This window comes from Halichoerus grypus, chromosome 4 (assembly GCF_964656455.1).
Source record: "Halichoerus grypus chromosome 4, mHalGry1.hap1.1, whole genome shotgun sequence".
NCBI lineage: Eukaryota > Metazoa > Chordata > Mammalia > Carnivora > Phocidae > Halichoerus > Halichoerus grypus.
This window is the reverse complement of record NC_135715.1, coordinates 132,312,887-132,337,045: the sequence shown is the minus strand read 5'-3', so window position 1 is coordinate 132,337,045 and position 24,159 is coordinate 132,312,887. Positions and strand designations below refer to the sequence as shown.

The 24,159-nt window shown below is 39.1% G+C and overlaps 1 protein-coding gene and 1 pseudogene across 1 annotated transcript in view; one reads left to right on the top strand and one right to left on the bottom strand.

Annotated features, from left to right (window-relative positions):
- Nucleotides 1-24,159, top strand: part of LRP2 (LDL receptor related protein 2) — a 195,627-nt gene that overhangs the window by 112,493 nt on the left and 58,975 nt on the right. Inside the window, exons 34-45 of the mRNA XM_078070026.1 lie at nt 43-186; nt 4,482-4,591; nt 6,286-6,463; nt 9,524-9,737; nt 10,878-11,111; nt 13,058-13,246; nt 15,567-16,487; nt 16,620-16,785; nt 17,165-17,323; nt 18,440-18,729; nt 19,478-19,681; nt 20,584-20,826. Of these exons, the coding sequence (XP_077926152.1) occupies nt 43-186; nt 4,482-4,591; nt 6,286-6,463; nt 9,524-9,737; nt 10,878-11,111; nt 13,058-13,246; nt 15,567-16,487; nt 16,620-16,785; nt 17,165-17,323; nt 18,440-18,729; nt 19,478-19,681; nt 20,584-20,826 (3,052 nt within the window). The remainder of the gene's footprint in view (nt 1-42; nt 187-4,481; nt 4,592-6,285; nt 6,464-9,523; nt 9,738-10,877; nt 11,112-13,057; nt 13,247-15,566; nt 16,488-16,619; nt 16,786-17,164; nt 17,324-18,439; nt 18,730-19,477; nt 19,682-20,583; nt 20,827-24,159) is intronic.
- Nucleotides 23,345-24,147, bottom strand: LOC118522758 (large ribosomal subunit protein eL8 pseudogene; annotated as a pseudogene).

The following is a 24,159-nucleotide window of genomic DNA, read 5'->3' as shown; positions in this document are numbered from 1 at the left end:
ATGTGGCCTTGAAGCAGCTCACGTCTCCTCCTTTCTTTCCAGGGTGAAATTCACAGAGTGAAGACAGATGGCACCAACAGGACAGTATTGGTTTCTCTATCTAGGTTGGGGTCTTCCATGAGCCTGGCCTTAGATTGGCTATCAAGAAACTTGTATTACACCAATCCTGGAACTCCATCAATTGAGGTAATGATTCCATAATACTATTTACACGAACACTGGTTTTTGATGCATGTAAAATCTGTTCTCAGGAAATGCTCTCCTAGATTTTGAAATTATTTTTCATCAGGAAGCCAAAGGGAGGAGCTATCAGTATGAACTATCAGTCTTAGAAGTGAAGGAGTAAAACCACCTTAGAAATAAATTACTGGAACTTTCTACTGCCCTATTTTATTTTCCTCCTAAGCATCAATACTAACTGGTTCATATAAAAGGATTTTAGGCAATCTATAAAAATATATAAAAAGATAAATGAAAAATTACATAAGGAATTCAGCATTAAGTATGGAAGAATATAGTAGGTAGGAAATTTTCCCTGTCTTTCCTCATCAAGTCTAACGCTATTTCAGTCCAAACCAAGTTTATAGGTTACCTCTGTTCCAAGATGGAAATCTTTCTATGGCTCCATACAGTTTTTCTAACAGTGAAACAGAAAGTAGAAACTTGATTCTAATTCCTTTGATACTCTCCTCGTTGCGATAAGTGTTCTTTTTACTTTAATTTCCAGAAGAAATTTTAGATGGGGTACCGGTATGCAATCACATGAAGTAAATCAGAGTTGACTCAACTAGTATTGGTTACTCCATTCTGGGACAAGGTTAAAACATGTAAGGGATTATTAAAGATTTTTATTTATTTATTTGTCAGAGCACAAGCAGGGGGGAGTGGCAGGCAGAGGGAGAAGCAGGCTCCCCGCCGAGCAAGGAGCCCGATGCAGGACTCCATCCCAGGACCCTGAGATCATGACCTGAGCTGAAGGCAGATGCTTAACCGACTGAGCCACCCAGGCGTCCCTGTAAGGGATTATTAATTCATAATAATTTTGAAAGTGAAAATTTCTAAAGCAAAGGGAGGGTCTTGTGAGCGGGGCAGTTAGCAAGGCTGTGTAGAGTGACAGCTCACGGCCCAGGGTGAGGCACCAGCTAGTCAGCTGGTTCTCTGTGGAGCATTCAGAAAGATAGATGCTGAATGAAGGGGAGGAAGGCTCATAGCAGTCAAGTGGCTAAGTTAGAGCGGATTGGAAAGGGGAAGTGCTTGCTTACAGTTTACAGAGGTCTTCTACAAACAGGATCTCATTAAATTCTCACAACATTCCCGAGCGCAGGCGCCAGTAGTACACATTCACAATCAGAGGGACATTTGCAATATGTACAAATGCTAACCTCTGAACTATCTCAAGCCAGGTAGAATCGTCAGCTCTTAACATGAGGGGAATCTTGGAGGCTCATCTGGTTCAAGCCCTTTGTTGTTTAAATAAGAACCTGAATTTTACATAATTTAAGAAACTGGTTTAAACAGCTTCACTGCCCTGATGCGCAGGCAGTGTTCTGACTTTGCCTTGTTAAAAATGACAACTCCAGCAATCCAGCCTGCTGTAACCCCTTTTGACCACGACAAAAGGTGTCTTTTCATTATCTCAACTAAAAATACCACTCTCCCATCAAAACATTGGCACAATGGACTGCCTAAAACCCTTAATTCCAAACTCACATCTGCTCAGTGCTTCATTCTGAATGACAGTATGTTCCTACTCTGTTTTTTGGTCTCTTGCTTTGTAAATGGGGGTCTTCCCTTTTAAACTGATAGTTTTCCAAAAGCAGGGAACATGTTTCCTCCATCAGTATGAGGTAAAACGAAAAGGCACCAGCTGATAAATACCATGCGAGTGAGTGAATGAAATGTGTGTCTGCGCGCATGCAAATGTTATATTGGTAAGGCCACTCTAATCATATAAAACCTAAAGTTTGTAATTGTGCCCGAATGCAGTGAGGCACAGAGGAAAGATAATTTGCTTTGGAGTCCGAAGACCTGCTTTGAGTCTGGCTTACTTACTGAACACATACTAGTAAACACATCCGTCCCATTGTTAGTCCTGGATCTTCAAAGATGAATAAAGTATTTTTTTTTTCCTGCTTTTAAGTAGTTCTGAGACTTAGACATGCAAACAAATAGCTTTGTTCCAGAGTGCTAAGTGTGATATGAGCAGTGACTGTAAAGTGTTCTGTGACTAGGGACAGAGGTAAACGTGGGCAGAGGTAAACGTGTGGGGAGGGAGAATGGCAGGAGAACCAGTTACCTGTGAGCTGCATCCTGAAAGATGACCCGTACTTAATTTCTGCCAAATGAGTAAGTAAGGAAAAGTCACCCCAGGCAGAGAAAAGCACTTGATAGACTGGGGACAGTACTGTATTTCCTCCACTCACAGGGTGTTTGACCTTGGACAAATTACTTCTCTGGCCTCTGCTTCCATAGCTGTAAAATGGGATTATAGCTCAGTAACTAAAAGTACTTCTTGACACTAAGGTATCTTAGTGAATACAGAGTCCTGTTTCCCTCAAACTACCAGTATATTTAGAATAGCCACAGCAGACCTATGAGAATAATGGTCCAAAGGTAAATTGCCCTTTTAGTGTTTTTTATTGGTTTTCTCCTTTGTTGATGTCAATGGTGACTCTGTCAGGGGAATATTAGATTGCAGTAAGGGCCCAGAAATAGTGTTTGCTTACTGTTTACATGAACAATGTCCCTTCCAGCATAAGAGTAACTCATATTTAATTCAAATTTGAAAATAAGAGAAATACTGAATAAGTTGTTTTCCACTAGGGGTAGCTGTGTGCGCATTCACTAAATGCGATATTGTCGCTGAAGAGTGAGGCACACAGAGTGGTTGTGTGAGAGAGAACTTGATAATATGCTGAAAAGCAAGGAAAAAGAGCTTTCCTTTGAATTAAAGAGATCCTTAGGCCCAGGAAAAGGAGAGAAATTTTGACAGAAAGAGGCAAATTAAAAAGAGAGAAAGATACTCCACAAGAGAGAGAAAAATTTAGAAGAGTGAGGGATTAAAGAGAGGGGCGTGTGTGTGTGTGTGTGTGTGTGTAGAAGAGGAGGGAGGAAAAAAATACATATAGAGACAGAAAGAAGGCAGAGATAGAAACATAAACACTGATATACAAATAATCTATTTGCATTAAAAAGCAACTTTATAGAAAAACCTTCATGCAAATCAGCAATCACCTTCTAATTTCTTACTAGCTGCTTCTCCTGTCAGGCTGTCTCAAGTGCATATTAGAATAGCCTCGTTCGGGGCGCCTGGGTGGCTCAGTTGGTTAAGCGACTGCCTTCGGCTCAGGTCATGATCCTGGAGTCCCGGGATCGAGTCCCGCATCGGGCTCCCTGCTCGGCAGGGAGTCTGCTTCTCCCTCTGACCCTCCCTCCTCTCATGTGCTTGCTCTCTCATTCTCTCTCTCTCAAATAAATAAATAAATAAATCTTAAAAAAAAAAAATAGAATAGCCTCGTTCGTATAAGAAACTGCTTCTCGTGTAGTAACCCATACTTTTCTGTGATGTTTTAGGATTCTGTTAACATTAGTTTTCATAATTACAGCGATAATAATTAAAAATAGATAACACTGAGAAAGCCACTAAAGGGCCCTAGGCCTCTTTCATCATGTGTAATACGGGCATCCATAATATGGGTATCTATCTCACAGAATTATTGTGAGGATTCAATCCAACAATGCTTAGTATAATGGCTACTACATAATAAGTGTCCAATAAATGGACCATTAAAAAAATAGGAAACACACTTACACTGGGTGCTGTGTTAAGCACTTTACATGTATTATCTCATAGCTCTGTGCAGAATGTCCCAGTATTGTCCACATTTTACTAATAAAGAAACTAAGTTCAGAGAGGTGAATTTACTTGCCTTGGTCAGATCTAGAAGGTCAGGGATTTGAACTCTTGCATTTTAACTCTGGCTGTTAACCTGGCACAGAATTCACTTCAACTCTGAGTAAATTTGGACTGTTTGGTCAACTGTGTTTTCAGTGATGGGCCACTGGGTGCCATGGCCAAGTCACTGGGATGCCGGAGAGCTGTGGGGCTCCTGTTTGTCTCCCAGAGTTTTCTCCTGTGTCTTTTTCTGAAGACATTTTTTTGTAGTTTCTCTCAGTCAATGAGTCTGTGTGTTTACCCATTTGAATCCTTCTTTTATCCATATAAATTTTCTCTCCTGAAACTTGAGGCAAATTGAAATAGGAATTTGAGGGGTGATTTTGCTTTTCTTACTCACTTTCTATTGAGCTGATTTCCTCATAGCCCTGAAATGCAATTAGAGATTATCTGAATCTCACACAAACCCTCCCATTCATCTCTAATCAGGCTCTGGAATTTGTTTTGTGTGTAAGTTCTCCTTCATCTCAGCTTTCTTTGTTTCCCCTTATGAAGCTCAGTTCTAATAAGTGATTTTGTGCTATAGGTTTTGAAACTCCAGGGAGATGTCAGATACAGAAAAACACTGATTACCAATGATGGGACAGCTCTTGGAGTTGGTAGTCCAGTTGGCATAACTGTTGATCCTGTTAATGGGTGAGTGTTCATAAATGACAGGTATCCTCTATGGAGCACCGTTCTTGGTAATGTTATGGCCTGATAAAATGGAAGATTTCGAAGTTAGGACCTTTTCTGATTTCATAGACCAACATTTTGAAAAGTACAGATCTCAGTGAGAAAGAGAAATAGCTCTGAGTTACATTTAACGTGAAGGATATAATTTGTGTTTTGTTCTGTGTTCTTTAAGTTAGCAACACTAGACTGGATAACACTTGAAATAGGACTTGAAGGATTTGAAGGCTTCCCATAGGTAGAGAATGGGTTGGAACTGGGGAGTGGTTCTTGAGGTCAAGCGAGCAGTGAAGGCGCAGAAGCATTGCAGGGTTTAGCATGATCGTGTGGAGGGCTGGAACCAGAGGTTTCGAGTTAGAGATGGTTGGCAAGATGGGAGTTAAAGGTATTTGGGGACAAATCCTGGAAGGACTTTAATGTCATCATGCTAAGGAGTTGCACTTTATTCTTTTGAGAAATAAGGAGTCAGCTGGGAATTTGGAGGAAGGGAATTATGATAGAATCACAGTTCAGGAAGATAGGTCAGGATCAGAGTGGAAGAGACCAGAGGCAGGGAGACCAGTTAGGGGAAAGTGTTCAGCTAAGGAAGAGAGTTCTCAGTTAAGGTTAGGTGGTTAAATTTTTAGTGAACTCAGAATTCACAAGTTTTGTGACTTTGTCCAGCAAACTTTTGGTAGCCTGGAATTTGAGAGGAGAAAGAAAATTATGACAGGAACTCAGGGCCAATGATTAGCAAGGTAAGCACAATGGGAGATCAAGAGAATAAGTAAGGATGTTGCTAAAATGGTTATGTATAAGGTCCAGGCAGAGAGGAACCAAAGGTTTGGAAGCTCAGTCAAGTTTCAAGGGTGAAGAACAGGCTCAATAGAAGAGATAAAATAGGAGCAGTGAAGAGATGGGAGAGTTTGGTCAAAGAAGAGGATATGAGAGTTTGAGAACTTAGAAGTAGGGACGTTTAGATTTGAAGATGAGGTTCATGGGATGGGCATATCGGCGGCGCAAGAGGTTTGCAAATAAAGATCGGAATGAAGGGGTTTGAAGACTTATGGGCAAAGAGTGTAAGAGGATTGTCTCCTGAGGCTATGGCAGCAGATGAGATGGAAAGGAATGGAAAGTTGTATTCAAATCTAGAAGATATGTCCACAATGGACATGGAAAGCAACCCTTCATATATTTTAATGAAATTTTATATATTCTGGATTTGGCAGTTCTGTGTGGTGATTAGGTTTGTGTGTAATACTGCATTTTTCATCACAGAAATCAGAAAAGAAAGTAGCTGAGGTCTGAGAGGTGAGCAGGGAGGTACTGGACAGCGTTTACATCAGCTTTATCTTTCCCAGTGCATTACACATGGCGTGATTCTTGGAAAGGGATTGACCGTTGATGTAGGCTCTTTCTTAGTCATAAGCTTCCAACCTGTCCGACCAAGGTAAACATTTTAAATGGCCTCTACCCCAATAATAACTAGGAAATATACAGACATTGATAGAATGCCGGCTAAGTACTCCTCCACCTTGTACATGACAAGATATTAACGGTTCAGACTTCCTCCACTGAATTATGCATATCTCGAGGACAATAAATACACATTTTTTCATTTAAATATTTAATGAAACTGTCTTGTTTTTTGAAATGCTGGTGTTTTTTCCTTGTTGTAGGAAACTGTACTGGTCAGACCAAGGAACAGACAATGGTGTTCCTGCCAAGATTGCAAGTGCTAACATGGATGGCACATTTCCAAAAGTTCTCTTCACTGGAAACCTTGAACACCTGGAGTTTATCACCCTTGATATTGAGGAGCAGAAACTCTACTGGGCTGTCACCAGCACGGGAGTGGTATGCGCACCCTGTTGGTCTTTATTGCTGAGCTTGTGTAGCTGATACTGATTGTTCCTTGTCTGGCTATGGTTCCTGAACAATCTCACTTGGCCACTTGGACCAGTGTTTTATTGCCCTTTCTTCCTAATAACTTTTTTCCCTACAGCAAATATTGCCCTAGTTGAAGTCCATTTTTTTCCTAGTATGTGCATAGTATAGTTCCTTATAGAATAATGTTCATTTCCTTTTCCCTCATCCTTTGCTTTTCTTCAAGATAAAATATTTTCATTTCTCATTTCTTATTTGTCCTTTAAGAGCCATTTCTTTCATGTTTTAGTGATTTCAATGCTTTTCTTTGAAAGTTCTCCAGGCTCTCCAGTTGTAGAGATTAAGAAAAAAAATATGTAAATACCAAGCTTTTGAGCACGGCATCCCTTCCTAGCTGCATGCTATTCTCTAAGGTCTTAATGTAGTTGATGCATATGGGAAAATTCCCTTTAGTGGTAATTTTAAACTCCAAGGTTGAGTTCGTTATTTTCTGCAATAAGAAGCAGAAACTATATAATTACATCCATTCACAGAAATAATGTTTGATCATCACTGTTGTGCTTATGCAATTGAGCTGGGACAAGGCACAGAGAAGGTGTTCAGTAATATTGATCAATTAAAATATTGCTATGGATGTTGTATGGAATGTGTGCCAGTCTCTTCCCTGCTTTTTAATATTTTAATTTTTTTTCTAATTTAAAATCACCTTTTCATCATTAGTATATATCTGTTTTTTCTGAAGAGCATGCTGTGATCCAGTCTTTGCATTGGTCAATTGATCTTTCAATGTTTGGTGGTAAATGAATCCCTGTAAATTATTATTATTATTATTTTTTATTATGTTGTTAGCCAGCATATGTACATCATAAGTTTTTGATGTAGTGTTCAGCAATTCATTAGTTGCATATAACACCCAGTGCTCATCCCAACACATCCCCTCCTTAATACCCATCACCCGGTTACCCCAACTCCCCCACCTGCTCCCTTCTGTAACCCTCAGTTTGTTTCCCAGAGTCCAGAGTCTCTCATGTTTTGTCTCCCTCTCTGATTTCTTCCCATTCAGTTTTCCCTCCCTTCCCCTGTGGTCCTCTGTTCTGTTCCTTACATTCCACATATGAGTGAAACCGTATGATAATTGTCTTTCTCTGTTTGACTTACTTCACTTAGTATAATCCCCTTCCAGTTCCATCCATGTCAGTGCTAATGGTGGGTATTCATCCTTTCTGATGGCTGAGTAATATTCCATTGTATATATGGACCACATCTTCTTTATCCATTCATCTGTTGAAGGACATCTCGGCTCCCTCCAGTTTGGCCATTGTGGACATTGCTGCTATGAACGTTGGGGTGCATGTGCCCCTTCTTTTTACTACATCTGTATCTTTTCTTCCCTGCTTTTTAAATAGTAGTGATTTCAGATCTGTTTTCAACATTGATGGTCTCCATAATACTGTGCAGTAGGTTTGATGTTCAGTTTGTTTTCAGTTCGACAGTGCCAATTTCACTCCTGATATGTACTTATAATGGTGATAAACTTAGAGGATTAAAAAGAAGGAATGATGTGGGAAAGCACTTTGTGGACTTTGATGTCTGCGTGCAATGATGAGGGAGCTCTTGCCATATGGTATGATTTCTGTACACAACTTAGCATGTCCCAGACAGTGCCCACCACCTTTCTCCCTTACTATTTTTGCATCTGCTCTGCCCTCCTGAATGTGTGGGCTTGTTGGTGGTGTGACTCTCCATCTTTTCTCCCAGGTTAAAATGCTCATGTTTCCCCTCACTCTAATAAGCATGTCCTTATTTAATCATCACAGAATCCTGGCAGTTTGTCTTCTTCCTCTTTTCTCAGGTCCAGCCTTTCTCTGCCACCTCCACCATGCTGAGCATTGATCGGATGATGGCTGTTATTAATAAACCTTGCTTTCGTGATGGAGACATGTTGTCTTCAAAATGCACAACAAATAGGTTCGATCACTGCTCAGCCTAGGGGAGTAGCTCCAGACACTTGAGTTGAGCTTGGCCAGCTAATCTGGTCCTGATCACTCCTCAAAGCTCTCCTCCAAGCTTATCTTCCCTCTGCTCTAGCTTTCTGGAACTTCTGTCAGTTTCTAGGGCATAACCTGCTCTTGTAACTGCTGAGTTTGCTTGTCCAGTGAGGTAGTGAGCCAAACCTCATTTGTCTCTCTCTCTAGTACTCAGCTCAGATCCGGGCACAGAGGAGGCATTTGAGACAGGTTTCTGGAGTGAAATCAAACCAGCTATGTCTACAGTTTATTTTTCTTCCAGAAGCAGACTTGTCATTTCCCATTAGGAACTTCATTTTTGTGAGTTCTTTTCCAGTTAATCAGAGTCATTTTGACTAAGACTTGTTACCTATTCTAATAAAACGGCACCACCCTTTGCCCCATTCAATCTTGCTGTCTTGTTATTGAATGAAACATGTTTCCTAGTCCCATTGCAGAAATTGTTGGTGAAGATGTTAATGCAGGGTCAGTCAACTCCTGGGTAATGGTCTACAGTTAGACACTAAATGTGTGATCCTGTCCAGAATATCACATGGAGGGACTAAAGAGGTTTAGTTCCCTTTTCTTCACCATGCCATCTGAGAAAGTTGGTTACTTACTTGAGCTGCAACTTCATTATCAGTGAAATGGGCATAATGACATTTGCCTGATCTACTGCTCCGTGTAATTGTGACTATCAAATCAGAAAACAGATGTGAAAAATCTCTGTAAAGGATAGAGTGCTATATAGATGGGATGTATTATTATTAAGAGAATGTTAGTGTGCTGGAGGGGAGGTGGGTGGGGGGATGGGGTAACTGGGTGATGGGCATTAAGGAGGGTCCATGATGTGATAAGCACTGGGTGCTATGTCCCCCTGATGAATTACTGAATTCTACATCCGAAACTAATGATGCAGTATATGTTGGATAATTCAAATTAAGTTAAGAGAGAGAAAGAATGTTTTAAATGTTTTTCTTATTTCACCATGAATCAGTCAATAATGACAATTTTGATCTTTTAGATCGAAAGAGGAAACGTGGATGGTACAAATCGAATGATCCTGGTAAACCATCTTTCCCACCCCTGGGGAATTGCTGTCTATGGTTCCTTCCTTTATTATACTGATGAACACTATGAGGTCATTGAAAGAGTTGACAAGGCCACTGGGGACAACAAAGTAGTCTTGAGAGAGAATATTCCAAATTTGAGGGGTCTTCGAGTTTACCACAGACATGGTAAGTATTTGTCACTGAAACATACGCATTCTTGAATGTACGATGTATATTCACACATCTACACATTTACATGTATAAATACATGCCCACGCACAGACCCATGTACATACACCTGCATGCAAATTGAAATTACCCAAATTCAAATTCAAATATCATTTGAATGATATTCAAATATCATTTTTAAAATGATAACCCTGTCATAAGGTTGGGTAATTGTCAAAGACTAGTCTGGCATCTGAAAGGCCAGGTTGACTTCAGAGTAAGCTTATTCCCGTTCTTTCCCCATCATTTTAAATTCCTTACTTTGCTTTTCTTCATAGCAGTCCCTGACATGTTATCTATCAGTTTGTTGTCTGTTGTTTCTTATTAGAATGTAACCTCCATACAGACAGGCATTTTGTCTGTCTTGTTTCTTGCTCTATGTCCAGTAACTAGATGAGTTCCTGGCACATCGGTGGTCAGTAAACATTGGTGGTGTACCTGCTGGGAAAGTGTTAACAGGATAGAATTTTTAATCTTAAAAGGAATACTTACTGTTTTCAACATTTTTTTCATAGATAATATAACTTTTGATTTGCCCCTTAAATTAGCATTATGATCTAGAGATTATTTTTTAATGTTTTGACATATTTTACAGCTTTTAGTCTCTAACCAAAGTTTATTAAACAGTTTGTTTGGCTGTCTATAACCTAGGTTTGTCACTTGGCCATTTGTTTTTATTGCATGTGGAAAAAAACCTTTAAATGTTCTTATTTAATATATTCTAAATCAAATGGCCATCACATTGTTGATCATGTAATTAAACTAATGTAATCTTAAATACTGGTACATAAGTCAAAAGGATGAAAAAAATTAGAATTTGCATACTGACCTGCCTAGTTCTTCTAATTCCTGTATGATTTGTGGAAGAAAAAAAAAATTGATGTTCCATTCTCTATTATATAATAGTTGTGGTACCTTTTATGTGTTAGTTCTATAAGCTGTAGTCTCTTCAATGATGATTTTATGTCGTTAACCCAGGTACTGTATTTTGTTACTGATTTTTATAGTGAATTATTTGGCAACCCGATACAAGGTATTTGAGATGGAGTGTCAGGTGTGTGAGGTCAAAAGTTATAAACTAATTTTGATTTCATTTAGGTGCATCCTCCAATGGCTGTAGCAACAATGCGAATGCCTGTCAGCAGATTTGCCTGCCTATACCAGGAGGGTTGTTCTCGTGTGCCTGTGCCAGCGGATTGAAACTCAATCCTGATAAGCGGACCTGTTCTCCGTATAGCTCTTTTCTTGTTGTTTCAATGCTGTCTATAGTCAGAGGCTTCAGCTTGGAGTTTTCAGATCACTCAGAAGCCATGGTGCCAGTGGCAGGCCAAGGTATGCCAATCCAGTAGAAGTAAGATTTCACTCTGTCTCGTGCCATGTTGAGTTCGTGGTGCCATAAAGCATTTCTCCATGTTTGGGTTCAGCATGTGATGAAGCTTGTCTTTCCCTTGAGATAAACTGGCTCTGCCTTGAATTGTTCTCAAATGTTAGTGTGCATCAGAATTGGAGAGCTTGTTAAAACCCAGATCTTGGCCCTATCTCCAGATTTTCCCATTTAGTAAGTCTGGGGTAGGGCTAGAGAATCTGCATTACTTTTTTTTTTAATTAAGTTCAATTAGCCAGCATATAGTACATCATTAGTTTTTGATGTAGCGTTCAATGATTCATTAGTTGCATATAACACCCAGTGCTCATCAGATCACGTGCCCTCCTTAATGCCAATCACCCAGTTACCCCATCCCCCCCCCACCCTCCTCCCTCCTGCAACCCTCAGTTTGTATTCCTAACAAGTTCCCAGGGCATGGTGATGTCACTGGTCCATGGACCACACTGAGAATGACGGGCCTAGGGCAAGATGAAATGTAGCATGGGATTGCAAGAAGTATACAGAGTTGGTGTTTAGAAGCACAGTTAATGGAGATCTGGGATCAGGGTTAGACTATTATTTAGAATAGTAATGAAGTAGTCCATCATCTGGTTTATTAATATGTATTTGATGAGTTGAAATAAATGAGTTGAGTATTAGAATCTCCTTACTAACTATTCTTGGAGTATTTTATGTCTGTATACTGTAACATAGAAAATGATCACTTGCTTCTTAGATGACCAAGAGATTTCTAGATGTATGTTACCACAGGGGGAACCAGGTGTTAACTAGCATTACAAGGAGTATGTCACAGGATAATGATAGAAATAAAAGATAGAATGGGAAGAAAAAGGGTGAAGGGAATGGGAGGGGTAAGACATGGTCGGGAGAGATGACAATACATAGAGTGAAAGGAGTCAGGGAGAGTCTGGCACCACACATGCTCCTGACTGATGATTATATTCACAAGTACTCATGACTCCTCTTGGTTTTCCCCTATCTAAGTTACCATCTTGTAAAGATACTATAAAATCAATTATTTTTTCTCCAACTTTTCATTTTGAAAAATTTCAAATCAAAAGTTGAAAGGTACAGTAAACATCCTTATGCTGTTCACCTAGATACAAATATTGTTAATATTTCAAAACATTTGAACTCTCCATCTGTGTGTGTGTGTGTGTGTGCACATACATACATACATTTAGTGTTACTAGTTTCAGGTGTGCAGTGTAATCATGGATTCAAGTTTTTATTCCTTTTTTAATTCAGTGTGTTACAAACATTTACCACAATTACTCTTGATGTTCTGTTGGATTCATTTTGGCCAAGTAGATGCCCTATTGGATTCAACGACTACCTGTATTCTTTTGACGTGATCCCATTAGTATTTGAGTGCTTCCTTGCTTCTGGGTATAAGATCTTCTAGGCTCACCTTGTACCTTCCCTTCCCAAATTCATAATCAACTGTTTTTCTCAGGAGACAGTTCTCCTTATTGTGGGAAATGGCTTTTAAAGCTTTTTTTAAAAGATTTTATTTATTTATTTGACAGAGAGAGATACAGAGAGAGAGGGAACACAGGCAGAGGTAGTAGGAGAGGGAGAAGCAGGCTTCCCGCTGAGCAGGGAGCCCGATGCGGGGCTCGATGCGGGGCTCGATCCCAGGACCCTGAGATCATGACCTGAGCCGAAGGCAGACGCTTAACGACTGAGCCACCCAGGCGCCCCAGTGGGAAATGGCTTTTAGAAACCAAGATCTGAGTGCTGGGTGTGCTCATTGCAACTGAAAAGCAGTTTTATCTTGTAACGGGGGCATGGTCAGAGCAGGGGTTTGGGAATGATGGTTTGAGAGGAAGGGCAGGAATGTAAAAGCTCTCAGAGCATCGTTTACTGATCTTTTCTTGAAATGTTTCAGGACGAAATGCACTGCATGTGGATGTTGACGTATCTTCTGGCTTTATTTATTGGTGTGATTTTAGCAGCTCTGTGACATCTCGTAATGCAATCCGTAGAATCAAACCCAATGGGTCTGGTTTTACAAACATCGTTACACATGGGATAGGAGAAAATGGAGTTCGGGGTATTGCAGTGGATTGGGTAGCAGGTAGGTAAGCTGTATAGTAATTTTATTGAGAAGTCCTTTTGTGTTTTTGCATTTTATTTTATGCTTGAAAGTTTAATCTAACACTATATGTGCTACAAACCTATTTTCCTAGACAATTATTGGTATTATTTAAGATAAATTGAATTATTATTATTATATAATTTTATTTCTTTTTTTTTAAATAATGACATACACAGCATGCATATATTAATATTGTAAACAACTCTAGGAATACAAATAAAATCTCCAGGTAGTAACAGAACCCCTCATCACTGACTTACTCCCTGCCTCTTCATGACCCCGTCTCTCCTTTGATGTGCTAAGACATTGAATTGGTAATTATCCTCACATATGACTTGACATGTTCCCACTCTTGCATAGCAAAATCACCTGGTGTTTTTTTATTTTTATTTTTATTATTTTTTAAAGTTTTTATTTAAATTCCAGTTAAATACAGTGTAATATTAGTTTTAGGTGTCGTGTACTTAATTTTAAATTACCATTTGTTTTTATTTAATGATACACTGAGAAACAAATGTATTAAATGTATTATAATTTTGAGAATATGATCCTATTCTATAAAAATAGGTATCATTGTGTGTTAATCAAGTTTGGTAAGTAGACATCACTTAGAATTAAATTTTTATGAAAATCTAGGTACTATAATAAGAGTTTATTGTAAATATTAAATATCGTAGATAAGGCTTTAATTGGATTCCTAAATCCCATTTCTGATTACAAATTACTATATTACTTCTGAGAATATAGCTAAAGCAGGGGTCAGCAGTCTATGGCCTCTGGACCAAATGCAGCTCACTGGCTGTTTCTTCACCCACAGTTTTATTGAGAAATAATTGACACACATCACTGTGTAAGTTTAAGGCATACGGCATCATAGTTTGATTTACATATATTGTGAAATGGTTATCACAGTAGACGCAGCTAACATCCATCATCTCATATAGATACAATAAAAAGGGAAGAAAGAAGAAAAGAAAAAAAAATTCTCCTTGTAATGAGAACTCTTAGGATTAACTCTCTTAACCACTTTCATATATACCATACATTAGTGTTAACTATAGTCATTGTGTTGTACATCCTCAGTACTTATTTTTTTATAACTGGAAATTGTACCTTTGGACCATGCCTATTTTTGTAAATACGGTTTTACTGGAACACAGCTGTGCCCATTTGTCCATGGCTGCTTTTCATGTTTATAGTGGCAGACCTGAGTACTTGTGAAAGAAACCATATGCTCTACAAAGCCTAAAATATTTACTCTCTGGCCTTTTAGGGAAAAGGTTTGCCAAACCTGGATGAAAGGATTTGAATATATAAAGGGTAGATCAGTAACATACTGCATATTGGCCTGATTTCTCCGGAGCAATTTTGACTCAGACCTAGGAACAAAATAGATGTACCTTGGTAGCAGAATTGACCATTCAACAATAGGCTTTTGGCTACGTGCAATCAATATGGGATCACTCTCTACTCATTCTACGGTCTTCACACCATTGTGTTTTTATTCTAGCGTTTACATCATTCTGTAATGTCCAAAGAAGAATGGGTTTTTGTTTTGTGGCTTTAGAAGGTCCATGTGATGAAAACAGCTACACTAGTCGGACTAGACTGTTAATACTAAGCACAAGGAGTGCTTGATGACATCGATAATAAGCTGAGAAGCTGCTGGCTTTCCCTCTTTGCTCCTTTCATCATGTTGGGAATAGAAGTTATGCCATGATAATGTGTATTAGAGTGTTTGGAGATTTAGATGTTAAACATTCAGGTGAAAGAGGAAGGACATTCTGAAAAAAAATTTTTCAGTAGCAAGTGGGTTATGACGTTTGCTATGAATTCTAATCTGCTTTAGAAGCTGAGGATAGGCACTTTTTCTTTAAATTTGAAGAAACAATTTTTTAAAAGATTTATTCATTTATTTGAGAGAGAGGAAGAGAGCGTGTGAGGGTTGGTGAGGGGCAGAGGGAGAGGGAGAGACTCTCAAGCAGACTCTGCACTGAGTGTGGAGCCTCACGCGGGGCCTGATGTGGGACTCATCACAGGGCTGAATCTCCCAACCCTGAGACCATGACCTGAGCCGAAACCAGGAGTTGGATGCCCCCCAGGCACCCCAAAACAATTTCTTTGGTTCCTAAGAGTAAATATTTTTCTAAGTCTAAACTGAGACATTTATTATCTTGTAAAAGATAACCTTTACTGACCCAAACCTCAGCCTTATATATTTTGTTCTGAATTTGAAAAGGTTCCCTCTTTTTCGTTCTTGGTTTTGCATTTATCAGTATGTTCTTTCATTTTCTTGCAGGAAATCTTTATTTCACCAATGCTTTCGTGTCTGAAACACTGATAGAAGTTCTGCGGATCAATACCACTTACCGCCGTATTCTCCTTAAAGCCACTGCAGATAGGCCCAGGGATATTGTTGTAGACCCCAAGAATAGATATCTCTTCTGGGCAGACTATGGGCAAAGCCCAAAGATTGAACGTTCTTTTCTTGATTGTACCAATCGAACTGTGCTTGTATCAGAAGGCATTGTCACACCACGGGGCTTGGCAGTAGACCATAGCAATGGCTACGTTTATTGGGTTGATGATTCTTTAGATATAATTGCAAGGATTGGTATTGAGGCAGAAGAATCTGAAGTCATTCGTTATGGCAGTCGTTACCCAACTCCTTATGCCATCACTGTTTTTGGAAATTCTATCATATGGGTAGACAGGAATTTAAAAAAAATCTTCCAAGCTAGCAAGGAACCAGACAGCAGTGAGCCACCAACAGTGATAAGGGACAATCTCAATTGGCTAAGAGATGTGACTGTCTTCGACCAGAGTGTTCAGCCCCGGTCACCAGCTGAGGTCAACAACAACCCTTGCTTGGAAAATAATGGTGGATGCACCCATTTCTGCTTTGCTCTGCCTGGATTGGACACCCCAAAATGTGGCTGTGCCTTTGGAACCCTAGAAGGTGATGGCAAGAGTTGTGCCATTCCAACAGAAAATTTCCTCATCTTTGCCTTGGAGAATACCTTGAGAAGCTTACACTTGGACCCTGAGGCTCATAGCCCACCTTTTGAAGCAATAAGTGTGGACAGAGTTGCTGTAGACCTGGCCTATGATGGCATAACTAACAGAATCTACTTCACACAATCTTTAGCATCTGGAAATGGTCAGATTTCGTATGTCAGTCTAAATTCAGGGACCAGGTCTCCCACTGCCATTATTTCAGGTAAGGGCACTCCAGGAGCAGCTTATCTTGGAAGTTGACACAACATAATCGACACATGTGGATGACCCAGTGGTTCTAAAATGCCTTTTGAGACTCTAATGCCTTTGTGTGTGTGTGTTGGTATATATCCAGGTAGAGGGAATCCTGATGGCATTGCCTTTGACTGGATCAACAGAAGAATATATTACAGTGACTACAGCAACCAGACAATTAACTCCGTGGCTGAGGATGGGTCTCAGCGCACTGTGATAGCCCATGTTTCAAAGCCAAGAGCAATTGTATTAGATCCTTGCCGAGGGTATGCCATGGTCTTATTTATCGTGTTTCTATATGCTTATTTCTGGAAGGATTGGGGCCTGAAATTAGGTTATGTTCATAGACAGCCAACATTTCATGGGTTTGAAACTCTGTAGCCATATATTCAAGAGTGAAAAAATATGAGTAATTTTGAAGGGGAAGTAACTCCTATTGTTGTTAGAAAGGTTGGCTGTATACTAGGAATTAATGCTCTCACTCAGTAAAGCCCTTTTGGGCAAGTTGTGTAGGTGAGAATGGAGTGGGTTTCATTTGCCATATTAATATGAGATTTGCAGTTAAAGAAGGCTACCATTTTTTAACTAAAAGGTATTATGATGTTCCTTGTGGTGAATTAATTATGACTCCTTTTGCATGACTAGGTACATGTACTGGACTGACTGGGGTACTAATGCCAAAATTGAGAGAGCCACACTGGGAGGAAATTTCCGGGTACCTATTGTGAACAGCAGCCTGGTCTGGCCCAATGGGCTCACTCTGGACCACGAGAATGACCTTCTCTACTGGGCAGATGCCAGTCTGTACGTTCTTTCATTATTTTTTGTGGGTGTTGATAAGGAGAGTTCCTGCTTTCACTTTCAGAGGAGGGATTTGCATAACGTGATGAAAATATAAATATGCCAAATAGATAGGGCCAAAAATGTAGGATCATAGTTTTATGAACTATATTCTAGCTTGGTAAATGTACCTGTCAAAATTGATCTATCATAAGATTGAGTAATTATGAACTAGAAGGCATCTAAAGATACATTACTAGATGAGTTAATTTCAATTATAATTACAAATGTAATCACTCAATTTATAATCTCCAGGTCCCATGTAACTAACATAAAATGTGGATAACTTTTAAATGCACATTGATATTAAGTTTCCTCTGGGCTTTAGCCTTCAGTTAAAAACATTTTCCTTTAGTCTTTGACTATTGGTCATCTTCTCAAATAGATTTTTCTCAGCCAATTTCATAGTGTTTTCCTTATAAACTTTTGTCAACTCTAATTTTACACATAACTTCTTCAAGTAGCCCCGAAGTTACTCACATTCCAATCATCCTAATGGAATAGTTGAAAAGATGAGATGATTTCATTTATTATTGCTGGTGTCTACATGTCAGGAATCTTAACTTACTTTGCTTATTTTCTTAAGATTTTCATCTTCTGCTTGTGACACTAGCACCTAACAATCTCATCTTTATCTTCTCATTTGAAGCAAGCAATGATGTTTAGTGTCTAAACTTGGATCATTATAAGTAAATACCTCGAGGTACTGGGTAAATGACAAATCAAGGTCATTAGGGGAGTGGGAAGGAAAAAGTAATTCACATTTTATTGACTACTGTGTGCCAAACACTGAGTTCCATGCATTGTGTGTATTATTTCATAATACTCTCCATTTTCTAATTTTGGTCTGGTACCCTTTGTAGGATTACTTATAGGTTCTATTAATATTTGGAAATCAATGATTTTTGTAGGCCATTGTTTCATAAGCAAATGAAGACCTCCCATCATCAGCCATATGCTGCTTTTGAAAAGAAAGTTGGGGGTTTGTATAAAGGAATGGTTAGGCCCAGGCATTGGGCTGCCATTTGAGGCACTTAACTCTTTCTGGATTCCAACATTTTCTTTTTTACTTCACTTTAGGCAGAAGATTGAACGCAGCACTCTAACGGGCACGCAGCGTGAGGTCATTGTCAACACAGTCTTTCATCCTTTTAGCTTGACTCTCTATGGCCAGTATATTTATTGGACTGACTGGAACACGAAAAAAATTTACCGAGCTAACAAATATGATGGGTCAGGTCAGATGGCAATGACCATGAGTTTTCCCTTCCGGCCTAATGGTATTCGCGTTGTTGTGAAGAACCATCAGCAACAGTGTAGCAATCCTTGCAGCGAGTTTAATGGAGGCTGCAGCCATATTTGTGCACCAGGTAAGGCATTGCCCGTGAGGACTGAATCATGTAGAGTAATAATGATGATGATTCGTAGGGAAGGCTGAGGGATATTCAGCTCTAACAGGGAAAAAAAAAATCCAAATTCTCTTTGATTTTAGGGTAATTCATAAAATAGATTTGGGAGTTTGTAGGTTTAGAGGAAGACTTTGACAGGTTTCTTTTCTATTTGCTATGGAGCCCTCTTATGAAGGCAATTTTAACTCAAGCTTGGTGGAAGTAGAAAGAAAGATGGGGTCTTTGGCTGCCAAACTTCATGACCTGAATAGAAATTCCATCAATGAGCTTACCTCCCATACAAAAGGATCTAGTTCTTCCACCTGGGAGGTACTATTTATAGCTTGAAATATTTCTCTTATTTTCAGTGTGATACTATGTATTTCATAGAGTGTTTTATAGATAGCAACAGAGTCCCAGGAAGATGTATCTTTTGATAGTATTGCATTGCTTTACAGATGCTGCTAAGAAGGGAGAATCATTTCTATTGTTTCAGTGTAGGCAAGAGCTGGTTGTTAATTTAGGGTGAATTAGCCACATTTATTAGAGTTGGTGGTTGGTCTTCATGGAAAAATGACGCAGAGTATAGTTGAGAGGCTGATGGGAAGAGTTTCTATGGCTTGTCTTAGAGTACCTTTAATAGAGAAATACAGCCACTGCTGTTCTGGAATAGAGACTATGAATGGTTGCTCCACAGATCTTTTGCTTTTTGGGCCAACTTTTTTTTCAGGTCCAAATGGTGCTGAGTGCCAGTGCCCACATGAGGGCCACTGGTATCTGGCCAACAACAAAAAGCATTGCATCGTGGACAATGGTACACGGTGTGACAGTTCCAAGTTCACCTGCCTCAATGGGCACTGCATCTCGGAACAATGGAAATGTGACAACGATAATGACTGTGGTGATGGTAGTGATGAGCTGGAAAGTGTCTGTGGTGAGTTGGACTCTTGGAGCTTTCGTCAGGCGGTAAACTTGTCTTCACGCCAAGTGTTTCGTACAGAATCCTGCTGTGTGTGAATCGGTGTGAATTTTGTGCCTATGTGTCCTGTTAGAACTGCAAACATTTAGTCCGAGAACGCAGAGTGTTAAATCACATATAAGCTGATATACATGCCAGGGAGTAGTGTATGATGCTTTATTAGAAAGCACCTCTGTAGTGGTTAAGAGCAAAGGTGCAGGATTAAAATCCTAGCTATGCCGTTTCAGTCTGTGCAGCCATGGGAAAGTGACCTAACCTATCTGAGCCTCAGATACCTCATCTGTTAGGTGGAGCTGTTACTAGGATTTTTGTGAGGAGTGAGGGAAACAATATATAAAAAAGCACAGCATGGGGCTTGGTGCATGTCCAGCATGACTTAGCATGGAACTAGGAGCTCTAATAGGTGATTGTTACCATTTTATTAATTTTCATAGCAGAAGGATCATTCGTAATTTACTGAAATCATTCAGTATTCAGCTTCCATCTGGATGGGGTGAGGAAAACACTAGCAGTTAGCGACATTTTTCCAATAGACTGTGTAGGGGCTAAGAGTTTTATTTTCCCCAAAGAAATTGTATTTGCATGCTTTTCTGGGATTGGGATAAAATTCTAAATTGAGATGGTAGAGAAGTGAAGCGACTCTGACATTTGCCTAAAATACTTAATTTACTTAAGAAAAGTAAACGTATTTTGTTTAATCTAATTAAAAGTTTATCTCATTTGCACGCAGTCCGTTTTGCAGCCATTTTTGCTTTAGAAGGTAAACTCAAAGTATCCATTTTATTTATTGTACTTTTTTAGAAACTAGGAGGATGCTTTAATCAAGAAGTCTCTTCAATGTTTCTTCTTCCTCTTAGCGTTTCACACCTGCCACCCGACAGCCTTCACCTGTGCCAATGGGCGATGCGTCCAGTATCATTACCGCTGTGACCACTACAACGACTGTGGTGATAACAGTGATGAGGCAGGGTGCCTGTTCAGGGACTGTAACGCCACTGTGGAGTTCACCTGCACTAACAGAAGGTGCATTCCTCTTCAGTTTGTCTGCAATGGCATTAACAACTGCCATGATAATGATACCTCAGATGAGAAAAATTGCTGTAAGTTCATCAAGTACTTATTGTGCTTAAACCAAGTACTTACTGTGCTGAAATCTTTTTTTGTTTGTTTTTTGTTTTTTATGTTTTGTTTTTTGGAGTCTCCTTTACCTCATGGGAGATAATTCTTATGTAGAAACAAAGGCTTTCTGAAAAAAAAAACCCTAAGTATTCATCTAGAACATGAATTTCATTTTAATATATTCTGCTAAATGGTTTTTAAAAACAAATCTAATGTATTTGAATCATTCACCTAAATGTATGGACCCACACGACCATTGAATATTTTAACCTCAAATATTTTATCCTTGGTTTACATTATCTGTCAGACGAAAAATTCACTTCATAAAATTTTTGATTGTTTTAAAACTTTACCAGTAGTTACTGACAAACTATTGCCTAGATGTGTTGTGGTTAATGTTTGTTATGCACAAAGCTATACAGTGTGGTGTTGACTGAAATGATTTCTTTCTTTCATTTTTCTGGTAAATTGTTTTTATTGATTTTTCCAAAATTTCTGGGATTTGCTCTTTAGCATCGAGGGAAAAGAAAAGAGCAATGTGTAAATTCAAATACATTTTCAGTTTGGATATATCTGCATGCTCGCTGCTTTTGTAGGTGGAGTTACATACAACATTTATTTGGATATGCCTTTTAAAAAAAGAACTCCTTCTTACGGAAATTTCAAACACACACCAAAGTAGAAAGAATAGTAAAATGTATCTATCCATTACCCAACTTCAGTATTTATCAACAAGTGGTCAGTCTGTTTCATCCATTTCCCCTGACCTTCCCCCCCTTGAATATTATAAGGCAACTCTCAGACATGCATGTCATTTGTGAAGACAGTTTGAAAACTAACTACCATACCATAATGACGCCTGGCAAAACTGACAATACTTGAATACTCAATCCGTATGCAAATTTTATCATTATTCCCAAAATGTCTTTATGCAGTCGCTCTGTTCAAATTAGCATTCTGACAAGGTCTACACATGGATTTTGATTATTATAACTCTTTAATCTCTTTTATGCCTCAGCAGTGCCCATTTTCTTCATGCCATTGATTTGTTTGACTAATTGCTCAATTGAGCCGTTTATTTTGTCCCTCTTATATCCTATTAACTGGAATTTGTACCTAGAGGTATGATTACATTAGGTTCAATTCTTTGAGTAAGAATTTTCCATAGGTGGAACTGTGTATTTCCTGTTGCATCACATCATGAAGCACGTAATACTTGGTTGTTCCAGTTTAAGTCATGATAAAATTAATTAGTGGATTTAGAAGTCAGCCTGAATCTTCCCTTAAGCACTTCCCATCAACCTGCTACCCAGTGGTTTTAGCATACATGGATGGTTGTTCTATAAATCCATTATTTCTTTAAGGGTTACAAAATAAGCATTTAAAAATTCTATTATTTGTTCTACATACATTAGGTAAAGTTCCATAAAGAAGAAATTTTCCTTATCAACTATTTTGTTAACCTGAAGTATAATTCTGTAGGATAAATGCTTGAATCTTTCCCTTAGCTAGTTTTCATAGTAATGAGTTGGTGACCAATGAACACTAATTTTTTGTTTTGTTTGCTTTTAGTATTAGACTGATGGATTTTTACATATTTGATGAATTTTAGCGCAGTAAAGTCATTTAATGTTTTTGGTGCTCAACTTCCTTATCTTAGGCCAGTGGGAGCTCTGTTAAGTTGGCTCCTCTGTTATTTTGACATGGCCCATTCGGTCCATTTCCTGTCTCAGACCTGGAAAGAGAGCTCATTCTTTTTGTGGATTTAGAGATTACCACAGTGTCAAGTTTCCCATTTCTATTTGGCTCTTATTGCTTCCAGAGCTTTTTAACGTATAGAGCTAGGAAATACAATTTTTAAGGAAAAAGTTTATATTGGTTTTTCCCATTTTAATTTAAGATTATGATTTTTTTACATAGATTATATAATCCTGTCTCTCTTATGCTTAAAATATTGGTTTCTGATGACATTTACATATTTACTTATTTGCTTTATTTTACCGTAATTTCAAAATGCCTATTTAAGAATAACCACACAAGTAATAGTACTACCAATAAATCTACTAATCATAATTTAAGATTTTTAGGTCCCTCTTGTTCTTAGATTATGTCCTGCTATGTAGTCAAAATACTGGTTTTAAAGTCACTTGATTTTTTTTTCTCTGAATGGTTATGCTATTAACCTGATGTAGTATTTGCTTCTGTTACTATTTCCAAATATTAAGAATTGCTTCCCTTTTTCCATTTTTATTTCATCATTTTTATTTCATCATTTTTATTTATACAAAATAATGTACATGGTTCCATAGTCAAAATTATATAATGAGGTATATTCACAGCAGTCTTTTCTCCCTGTCTTCTCCATCCCACTCACTCCGAACTATTCTTAATCTATCCATAGGTATGACAACTGTCATTATTTTTTCATTATTTCTTTGACACTAGCTGAAAGAGAACTTTTTATTACTTTTATGTACAGAAAATTCAACAGTGTTCACTTTAGCCCAGTTTGGTGGCCAGTCCCTTAGCCTTTGCCTTTTCCAACTTGACAGTGGGAGCCACCGACTTTGGACCCAGGTCATTGCTTCCCCAGTGACTGTGGATGTCCTCATATCTGTCATTGTAATTGGTCCTGATAGCTTCCACTAGCTTAGTCAGAGCTCCTTTGTCTTCTGAGTTAACCGCTGTGAAGGTGCCAGTGGTGCAGGTCTTCCTGTGCCCCAGACGTCCCAGCCTGGCCTTCCCCTTGATAATGCAGTAGGGAGCCCTCATGTTACAATACAGGGCGGGCAGGAAGACAACCAGCTCAGTTGGGTCCACAGCATGTGCAGTCACTACCAGCTGAGGCTTCTTGTTTTCCACCAAGGTGGTGACAGTAGTAACCCCAGCTCCTAGGACAGGCGGCCTCCTAGTGGCTAGTGGGGACATCCCCTTTGCCAGCAGCTTTCTCTCAGCCTGGGCCAACATTCTCTGCTTCTTCCCTTGCTTTGTCTCTGGTCTGTATTTATGGGGCAGCTTAAGCAGTTGAGAAGCTGCTTTGCAGTCCAAGGCCCGCATGAAGCGGGTAGTTGAGGGAGGCACTTTCAGACGTTTATGGAGACTAGCCCTTTGCCGCTGTAGCCGGATGTAGCCGGGCCATTTGACAAAGTTAGTGAGGTCTCTTTGGGGCTGGATGTCCTGTCCGATGCCAAAATCTTGGGCCTTTTCTTAGACAGGGGAATGACTACCTTCTTGGCCTCCTGCTTTTTCACAGAAGGGGCCGGGACCACCTTCTTCCCCTTAGCCTTCTTTCTTTTTAACATCTTGGATGGCTG